The 10,694-nt window shown below is 47.3% G+C and overlaps 1 protein-coding gene across 5 annotated transcripts in view; it reads left to right on the forward strand.

Annotated features, from left to right (window-relative positions):
* Positions 1 to 8,244, forward strand: part of wu:fb95e10 (mucin-1) — a 44,847-nt gene extending 36,603 nt beyond the window's left edge. For 3 of the 5 annotated variants that reach the window (XM_034894534.1, XM_034894533.1, XM_034894535.1), the window contains 3 exons: positions 2,305 to 2,531; positions 3,167 to 4,989; positions 6,474 to 8,244. In XM_034894534.1, the coding sequence (XP_034750425.1) occupies positions 2,305 to 2,531; positions 3,167 to 4,989; positions 6,474 to 7,835 (3,412 nt within the window). In that variant the 3' untranslated portion in view covers positions 7,836 to 8,244. The remainder of the gene's footprint in view (positions 1 to 2,304; positions 2,532 to 3,166; positions 4,990 to 6,473) is intronic. The other 2 variants (XM_034894536.1, XM_034894538.1) reach the window with 2 other exon arrangements.
* Positions 8,245 to 10,694: the final 2,450 nt, after the last annotated feature.

Consider the following 10,694-nt stretch of genomic DNA (forward strand, 5'->3'; position numbering starts at 1 on the left):
TGTGTGTGTGTGTGTGTGTGTGTGTGTGTGTGTGTGTGTGTGTGTGTGTGTGTGTGTGTGTGTGTGTGTGTGTATCATATATATATCATATATACACAGGGAAAATTAAGTGATAAAATAAATTAACTATGTAACTAATCCTTTAACCATAACACATACCCACACTCGTTATATTTCTTTATCTATATTTCCACTCGATATTTCTACTATTTGTGCAACTGCAACACAGGATTTCCCTTCGGGGATCAATAAAGTATTTCTGATTCTGTTTCTATCAGGGGATATGGTAAAAAGACGATGAATAAATGACATCACATAAAAACGTGTTTTAAGAAGTGATTTCAGAAGAAGTGGCAGATTCAGCCTTATCTCCTCGGGCAGGTTGTTCCAAAGCCGCGGCGTCCTGATGAAGAAGGTCACCTCTGGAAAGGTTAGGCAGGCCCGGCCCGATGTTCACGGGTCAGGGTTTCTGTGTAAATTCGAAGGCTTGACCCTGACGAGCTTTAAAGGTGATTGGGAACATCTGAAAATGACTGATGAGCTGATAATGAGACAAAATTAGAGATTTGTGGACGTCTTCTTGGGCTTTGGCAAACCCCGATCCACGTTTTTCACAATTTTCTGACAATTTATAGACCAAACAACTAATCAATTTCTCCAAAAAAAACAGAAAAAAACCCTCTATAACCACTTTAATCTAAAGATTACAAGACATTGGAAACATCCCCTAGTTCTTTCATTTGGCTTTTTCTTTAGTATCTTTTCTTTTTATTGCCCATATTATCTACGTGGATTTGTTATTTTATCATCCAATTAATGATGTATGAGTATGTTGTGTATGTGTGTGTGTTGTCATTAAGTTATTGGGATTTTGAATTTCCCCTTTGGCATCAAAAAAGTGTCTGTGTGTCTGTACTGTGAACATGTTTACAAGCACTCGTTGGATTTGGGCTTCTGCCACATCTGTGAAAGGCGATTAAGGTCAAGGCCTTGGCTGCTTGTGTCCTCATTAAGACTCGCCGCTCCTCTTCCTGTCCCTACATCGTATTGTTTTTCTTGCAATCTATGCAGGCAATCTTGCTCCTGTTTGGGCTGTTTCTGATCCTCTGGCAGTAGAAGTGACTAATGAATAACTCAATAAACTCTTGCTCCCTGTCACAATCACTCTAACAGTCAGAGAAACGCCTGATGTTCGTTCGTTCATATTTATTATACAGGAAAGCTAAAAGTAACATTACATTACAATGTAAAAACGGGCCTGACTCAGTTTAAAAACAGCCCGTTCCTGTTCTGCAGAAACATAATACATGGGTACAGCACGTCGGGACAGACATGTGTACAGGACATCGATATGGACTAGACAGATTTAGACAACTAAAAACAAAAATACACAAAGACACTTATGCACGACATCAGCTGGGCTGGACAAATACGGACGGTGCGAACAAGGCTTGGACAACACATGAGCGATGAATGTGTGTAACTGTTATGAAGGAGCTGTTTGTGCTTTTTTGAAATATGAGATGGATGATAGTGTTCTGATGTGATGTGGGATGTCTTTCCAAATCTCTATGCATGTATAGAAAAAAGATTTCTGACCAAAGTTGTTTTTATGTGGAGAAACTGGAATAAGTGCCTGTGAGACCGACCTAGTGAGGCGTCCTGGTCTCACATGTGGCTCATGTTGGGCCCCTAGCTTTGGATTGACAACACACTCTTGTGTCACCTTTTAATAAATTAATCTTTATCCCTATTTGTTGTTGTAAATCACCATTTTATTGGGCTCCCTTGAAAATGTCTGTCTCATGGAGACGTTGAATGACAAAATGAGTACGCCTAGAGCAGAGGTCTTCAACAGGGGGTCCGCGACCCCTAGGGGGTCCGCGGAGATACTGCATGGGGGTCGCGAAAGTTTTGGTTGATTAGACTTTTTTTTATATCTCTCCCCCCCCCCCCCCCCCCTGCAATTTTTCCCACTAATTGAAATGTCTTTAAATCCACATTAACATGAATTCAACACACTGTAGTAAACAGATAAATGGAGGCAGAAGATGTCTTTCAGTCATCAATGAACACATTCAGCAACACACAGGAGCTCTTTCAAGCCAGTTTGATATAACACAATATATATAATTAGGGGGTCCCCGCTTCATCTCGCCAATAGTTTGGGGGTCCTTGGCCTGGAAAACGTTGAAGACCCCTGGCCTAGAGGAAAGAAAGAGATCAAAACTCATGATCTGAACCGATCTCTGCTGTAGACCTCTCAGGATTTTCTCAACCTTCTTTGTTGTGTTGTTTCTCCAGGACCCCGATTGGCTCGGCCCCGTCATCTCGTCCTGCCACAGGCGCGACCCGGCCGCCCAGCGGCAGCGCAGCCAAGAGCTCCCCAGCCGCGGCCAAGCCTGCCGCCCCTAAAACCCCCTCCAGCACCTCCGTCAAGCCGGCCGCCTCCAGACTAACCTCCACTACCCCATCTGGTGGCAAACCTCCAGCGTCGCAAACACCCAGGAACGTAACCCCTGTGAAGAAAGGTGAGAAAACACAATATTTGACTTGTAACACTGGGATGCACAAGCAAGCTGTTTTTCTTTTCTAAAAAATTAATTGTTAACGTTGATTGTTCTGATTATTAATGTCTTAATATAAATGATTCAAACAGGAGTTATTTCAGGACACTTAACAAGGGTTGGCTATCGTTTTGGTATTTTCCGATACCGGTGCTAAAGCGGTGCCGTTGACTAAACCGTTGCCTGAACCAAATTAATGTAGTTGTTTAAAAAGGTCCCCACGAGGTCTTAAAAGTATTTAGAAAGTCTTACATTTAATATTCCAAAAAATAAGATCTTTAAACTGTTTCTTTTCTTTCACAAAGATCTTACATTTTTCCTTTTTCGTAACGAAAATGCAACACAACTTAATATTTTGTGTGGGTAACATTTAAATGTACTTTATTTCGCATTAAGGGTTTCATGGCATAAGAGCTTGACAAAAATGTTTTATTAAATTCAGGTAACGTTACTAACCATTATGGCCGTAAAGTTGGCATTAAATTTCATCCTATGTGGTTTTTACAAGTCTTCAATTTAACTTGGAGAACCATAGGTCTACGCTGTTTAATCGTTGCGTGTGCTGTGCCCCCCCCCCCCCCCCCCCCCCCCCCCCCCAGATGTTACCAAACCGGCCGCTTCAGGATCCAAAAAGCCTGCGGATTCCCCCCTTACTCGCCCTTCCGCTACAACCAAGGCGGCAAAACCCGAGACCCCCAAATCGGTCTCAAAATCCGACGTTGGCGCCAAGAAGCCCGCTGCGAGTAAGGCTGCCGATACAAAGACGCCCACCCGCCCCAAAACAGACGGTAAGCCAACACCTTCCAAGACCCCTGGATCCAAAACCGCCGCATCCAAGGCCTCCACCCCCAAGAAAACTGTGGGCAGCAGCACCCCAACGCCAGTGAAACGCGGGCCCAAAGCTGAAACTGTTGAAGAAGCAGGACCGGGAATAGCTGCTGCTGTGGCAACCGCCGCGGCCATCGCTACGGCGGCAGCTACCCTCGCCGGGCCAGAGGTACCAGAACCAGCTGTGGAGAGATCTGCTGCAGAGGCACCAGAACTGATCTCCAGCCAGACAGAAGCAGTCCAAGAGAGAATTTCAGACCCAACACCAGAACCAGTACGGGAACCGACACCAGAACCAGTGCGGGAACCGACACCAGAACCAGTGCGAGAACCGACACCAGAACCAGTGCGAGAACCGACACCAGAACCAGTGATGGTACCAGTACGGGAACCAACACCAGAGCCGGTGTTAGAACCAGTTCGGGAACCGACACCAGAGCCGGTACGGGAACCGACACCAGAGCCGGTACGGGAACCGACACCAGAGCCGGTACGGGAACAGACACCAGAGCCGGTACGGGAACAGACACCAGAGCCGGTACGGGAACCAAGTCCAGAACGAGTGCAAGAAACCTCTCCCGAGCCTCTCCCAGAGCCGCTGTCTCAATCATCAGCGGACCCTGATCTCAGAGCTGAACCAGATTCTGAAGACGAGTCCAACGCTCAGCTGGACCTCTTCAAATTCCAGGGCTCAGCCAGGGACTCCTCTCTGGGAACTACGGTCATGTCCCCTCCTTGCTCCCCACCGGGCCCCGTTTCCCCCGTCAGAGAGCCGCAGACCGCCTCCTCTCTGCTGGACCTGCACGCCCAGTCTGATCCCTGGGACGGGACCCACCCCTCGGTTCTGTCGGACTTTGCTCCCCAGAACCTCGTCAGCGCGATGAACTTCAACATGGAAGAGGAAACAGAGAAGAAAAACCAGTTTGAGGCACAGACGACCAGGGAGGAGAAAGAGGAAGAGGAGGAGGATGAGGAGGAGGAAGAAGAAGAGACGGATAATTTGTGTATGCCCACCTCCACAGCTCCATCTGCAGAGGCCTTCAACATGATGGCACATCCTCACTCGCCCATGGACGATTCCCCCCCAAGGGACCTGATGTCGCCGCACGACAAAGAGGAGGCGGTGGAAAAGGCCGACGAGGAGATTAACGAGGACGACGACGAAGAGGATTACGAAGACGAGGAGCAAAGGAGGCTGGGCCACCAGCCGTTGTCCTTCGCCACCGACATGAGCACGTCTCAGCCCTCCGAGGAGTTCCAGGCCAGGCCCTCGGCCTTCGGCGGCTCGGCGGGTTGGCCCGGCGACGACCCGCCGTCCGGCATGGACTCGGAGGACGTGAGCAGCTGCGGCAGCAGCCGGCAGCACGGCGTGTCGGACCTCAGCAGCACCCAGCACACGGCGCTGCTGGAGGGCACCCAGAGCTCGGACGCCCTGGTGGACTCCAGCCTCCGCGGCTCCGAGGGCGACGCCAACATCATGGGCTCGCCCAACGTGGAGACGTTGGCCAACGAGGAAGAGGAGGACGAGGACGAGGAAGACGAGCGGGTGGACGACATGGACCTGAGTTCAGAGAGAATGGAGGAGCATCACAAGGTGAGCGAATGAATGAGGAGATTTATTTCAGACAAATCAAATATGAAATAAAGTCAGAAACATAAATTTATAAATGAAGGGCTGCACAATATGAGGAAAATATGCAATATGCGTTAACGTTGACTATTTTGATAACGATATAACTTCCGATAAATAAACGGATATTAAGGTTTACTCCCTTCTGCTGCATTTACTCTCATTTCAATATGGAAAAATAATGACAGCAATATTTTATATACAGTGCATAATACACATGATCAGACAGACGGTAGCTCTAATATTCATTACTGGATGATGATGATGACGAAAACCATAGAGCATGCATATTTTGTAGATAACTTAGTGGAAAACACGAATTCTCTGGAAACCAAGCTCAAACTGTACATACATTTTATTCTGCTAAAATACAACAAATTGCTTGTTGTATTTAAAACAAGAAAATGAATTCTAACGTTCTTTTATTGAACAAATTAAACATTGAATTGAATATAGAAGGCACACACTAAAAATATTAATTTAATTTTAAAGTGCAGTTTTCTACTGACATTTGAGTGTCTTTTCCTGATATGTCGCAGCCTTTTGCAACGTGTTTATTGGTCCTGTTGATATTGCGAAGATGATTAAAAAAAAAAACTATATTGTGCAGCCCTAGAAATGAGTCCGTGCAAATGAGCAAAAGGAAATAAAAAGCTTATCACATAACCCAACTTAACATATCCAGCATAGACATACAGGTAAAATAGGAAAAATACACTTAGTTTGCTTTCAAACCTCATTGGTTTGTTTTAACCAAACCCTGGAGCGTTTTGGTTGGATAGTCCGGTTCATTGGGGGGTGTGAGCGCTCGCTTTGTCTCGGTTAGTTTCCAAGGGAACTAGAGTTTGGTTAGTTAAGGATGCGACCCGACCCAAAGACAGGAAGTGAGCCAAAAAACAGAACATTAACTTGCCTGCAATTTCAAAAAACTGAAAAAATATAAATATCTAGATACATACAGTTGGGAAAGAGTATACAGTATAAATATCCGTACTTATAGTAAAATAGTGAGGTAGAGAATAAGGTGCATAATGATATGAACGAAATATTGTTATATAATGAAGTACTATACAATATGAATGAAAATAAATAAATGCTCAAATGCTAATATGGGTCTGCAGAGCATGTAGAGTCTAAAAAACTGAAAAATATAAATATCTAGAGACATTCCACAGTTGGGAAAGAGTATAAAGTATAAATATCTGTATTTAAAGTGAAATAGTGCGGTAGAGAATATGATGTGTGACAAAGTGCAGCGTAAACCGGACAAAATGAATAATGTTAATGTTGCAACTTCACCCCCAAATAACACCAATCCACCAAACTAATGTGTGGAAACTAACCGTTACGCTTCTTCACAGCTTAGCAATATAATATAATATAATAACCCCCCGACCCCGTGTACTGCCGTCCGTTCCCGTCTAACTTCCTGTTAATCAATCCGACAGGTGTTCCAGCAGCGGGAGCGATACGAGGACGACGAGGACGAAGACGTGGAGATGCACAGCGAAGGAGTGACCGAGAGCGGCGGGAATGTAGACGAAGACGACTTTAACGAGGAGGAGCGTTTGGACAACTTAAACCGCCCCTGTGCGCCAGCCTGCGCCCCCCCCGGCGCCTCCTCCTGGGGCCAGACCAACCCCTTCAGTGACCCCTGGGCTCAACCGGCCTCGCTGCTCCCCGCCTCCTCCCCCAGCCCGGCGTCCGACCCCGGTGCGCCCGAGTCCGAGATGCCCATCCTGTCTCCGGCCTTGCCCCGTTTGGACGGCGGTGCCCCGGCCTTCGCTCCTGAGTCGGAGCACGAGTCGGCACACGAGGAGGAGATGAAGTGCTCCGCGGACGAAGATGCTCACGCCGTGTTCGCCGCCCCCGCTGGCGCCGCGTCCCAGTCCGGCGCCGCTCCGGCCTCCCGCAGCAGCAGCGAGACGAGCACGCCGGAGGAGCTCCGCGACTACGACAGCAGCTCCGGCGTGGAGTCCCGTTCCGAGAAGCGGCAGACCCCGGTGCCGGCGTCGGTCCAGCCCGACATGGAGCAGGACCTGGGGATTCACCTGGAGAAAGGCGACGGAGAGGAGGAGGAGGCGGAGACGCTCCCCGCCGACGAGGTCCCGGGAACCGGACCCCCAACCGCTCCGGCGTCCGCGCCCTCCTCCGCCTCCACCTCGGGGGACGAGGCCAGCGACACGGAGGGGGAGATGCAAATAAACGACCCCGATGCGCCGGCGACGATGGACCAGAGCGCCGGCTTCGAAAGCCCGCCTACCGCCCGCAGTCTGCACGCTCTCGATGAGGACGAGGAGGCGGCGGACGCGCCTGCCGGATACGGCGAAGAAGACGGAGGCGGCACCACGCCTCAGTCGGCCAACTCGGTGGCGTCCTACGGCTTCGACTGCACCACGTCCAACTCCAACGCCCACTCCATGGCCGAGAGCTGCGGGAAGAGCCCCGGCATCTTCTCCCTGGAGAACGAGGAGCAGCTGCCGGAGGAGGCCAAGGACCCCTCCCTCATCAAGGAGCTGACGCTGCCGTCCGCCGCCACAGCCGCCCCGGCGGAGGAGGACCTGCTGGGCAGACCCGTGGACCTGATGCCTTTGGGACACCCGGGAGACGTCAAACCCAGCAGTCTAGACGAGCACCACTACATGTTCGGGGGGAAGATGGCGGCTGCAGACCACCTGGAGGACGCTGATCCGTTGGAGCCCAGTCACCGCCTCGGGGGCGTGGAGTCTGGAGACCCCGGCGACAGCCAGCCGCCCTACTACTCCACCATATGTGATAAGACTGATAGTTTTCTGGCAGGTAATGTATAAGTCCCTCCTATTACCCCTGGAATGCACCTTTTCCCCGCAACCCTCCCCCTTTACCTGTTGTTTGTTTTCTCTCCAGTTGGGTTAGATGGCTAAGATGAAGAGAAAAGGAGAGCAAGATTGTAGGAAAACATTAAAAAAAATATGGAGATGGTGGGGGGGGGGGGGATGAAATGACTGTAGCAATTTTTAAATGAAGCCTCCCTCTTTCATATTGTTATGGTTATGAGTGTACGGCTTAAACTCCTTTATGTACAATAGCTACTACCATTTTCTAGTAGAATGCTCTTTTTAAGTAACACTGCATATCCTGTAGCCCCGGACGGGGTGTTGACTGATTGGTCCAGCTGTGACTGAGCTTATAAACCGACAAAGAAAACACACAAGGAAGAGGAAAAAAAAACAAAAAAGACACAGATGGAATGAAATGGACTCATTGTGTATTTATCCTACTGTTTCTACTGAACAAATGTCTGAAAAGATTTTTTTTTTTTTTTTGTATTTGCTTACTTGTGGTTATTTTGATTTATTTTTTGTTTCTGTTGAAACCTGGTCCTCCCCACCCTGTGTACACTTCATGTTCAACAGCACCATAGCGATAGTCACATGCTCCTTTTTCTTTGGAGCTAGAACCGTGACGGTAACCTGTGTCATTGAAAATAAAATGTTGGCATTGAAACAACAAATATCAGCACCGAAAACGGTTGAACTGATATATATAAAACACAAACATCAAAAAGTAATAATCTCACAATCCTATGATGATATTTCAGAGATTATTACTTTTTGGAGTTTGTGTTTTTATATATCAGTTCAACAGTTTTCAGTGCCGATATTTGTGGTTTCAATGCCAACATTTTATTTTCAACACAACCGGTTACCGTCGCTGTTCCAGCTCCATACTTTTCTTTTTCCTCCAAGTTTTTTTAGCTCTGAAAATAAAAAACTAGATATGAATTAACACGGCAGATTTGTTGACGTAAGTGTTAGATTGCAGTTGGTGGCGTTTTTTTAATGTGTGCTTCAAGAGGCTCTCTGCGTATACAGTAGGTCGTTAAGGTAAATAACGTGCGGTCGAGTACAGTATGTGTTTCAGGCATTTGGGTTTAAGTGGCTTTAGCTCCAAGCCTCAGTTAGCTGATCATTCGTGTTCCAGAGAAGCCGTAACGACTAGCCTTCTTCTTCTTTTTTTATCGTGACCCTGCATTGTCCTACATCGCTGTCACAGTTGAGCTTCACACTCGCTTCAATCGTTTTCATAGTGAGCGGTTGGTTTACTATTTCAGCAGTATATTGCATGTTTAACTAACATAAAGACTGTGTACTACCTTGAATTTGAAAACAGTTCTACACTAGACATGTTCAGCAATGAATGGTTCACGCTAGGTTATCTTTCAGAATTCCATTAAAACATCATTGCAAGGCATTTTGTTCCTGTTTCTTATTTTCCCAATGGATCCAGCATGCCTGAACTTAACTGTCCTTCGTGTGTTCCAGTTGCTGTATGTCTTTTTATATATATATATATATATATATTTAGGCCTTTTGATTCACCATTGGAATAACCGTCAAACAGGAAGCGATGCAATATTGTACAATGGTGTGTCAAAACAAAACAAAAGGGAGTTTTGTTTGAATCAAAGAGTAAATCCTGATCGGTCCCTGTGCCCTGGTCTCTCCAGCATGCCTTCAGGACCTTTACACACAAACAAAAACCACATCCAATTCAGACCACGTCCTCGGCAGGTGGCGCCCACTTAAAGGTACCCTACAGAGCAGGGATGTCAGGCTCATTTTCAGTTTGCGGACCACATCCCCCTAATGTGTTCTCAAGTGGGCCAGACCAGGAAACCCCTTCAGAAAGATCAGAAACTGTATCTGCCGTAGAGTTTCTTGTCACCTTGATTTTTGGCAAGTTGCTTCTGCTAGGAAAGCGTCCTAAGGCCGCTGTAGGAAGACAATCGTGTAACGGACCCTCGAGAGTGTAAATATTCACGGGAAAATACTCAGAATTGTGAAGATGTAAGTCGTACATTTACAGAAAGAGAACTGACATTTTCCTTAAGATTAAAATGGTACATTCAAAAGTAGAGTTAATTACTTCTCTGAAATTTTCCCACTTTGCAAAGTCATCCAGTGGGCCTGGTTGGACCGTTTGGCGGGCCGGTTCTGGCCCACTGGCCGTATGTTTGACACTCCTTGGTGTAGAGGTTTCACTAAATCACATGGCGTGTTCCCTTCAGGTGCAACAAGCGTGTAGACGTGGATTTCCCGTCTCTTAAAACATGCAAACAGCTGACTAGTTTAAAATCCTTCATTCTCTACATCCATCTCTGCTAGCTTGCAGTGTGTTGTTGCCGTGGTTTCTACGTTACGTTTTATCGCCCAAAAAAAATACAAAATCTTCTCCACACCCCTGTATCAAAACCTCATTTTATTGACTTGGCAATTACGCATGACACAAGACATACATTCGTGTAGTAAAGTCAAGTTCTGTGATGTTTGTGTCAGTCCTCCATGTTTTCATTCTGTCTCTTTGAACACCTGTTGTCTGTATTGTACTGTGTGCATACGACGTCTGTCCTGCATGACAACCGACGTATTCAATGAGGACGAAGCAGCGGACATGTTGGACAATCCGTCCTCACTCCCATCCCGTGGATAGATGCTTGGTCAGCGGCTCTCGGCGTCCGATACCGACGCACCGAGACTCCTTTAGCGTCTGCACCGGGCGGAGCAGCATCAACTCGACCAACCTGGCCACAAACGTACATTTCTTTTAACCCCACCCACGATCTTCTGCTAACCCCACCCACGATTTTCTGCTAACCCCACCCACGATCTTCGGCTAACCCACGATCT

Source organism: Etheostoma cragini, chromosome 15 (genome assembly GCF_013103735.1).
Source record: "Etheostoma cragini isolate CJK2018 chromosome 15, CSU_Ecrag_1.0, whole genome shotgun sequence".
Taxonomy (NCBI): Eukaryota; Metazoa; Chordata; class Actinopteri; order Perciformes; family Percidae; genus Etheostoma; species Etheostoma cragini.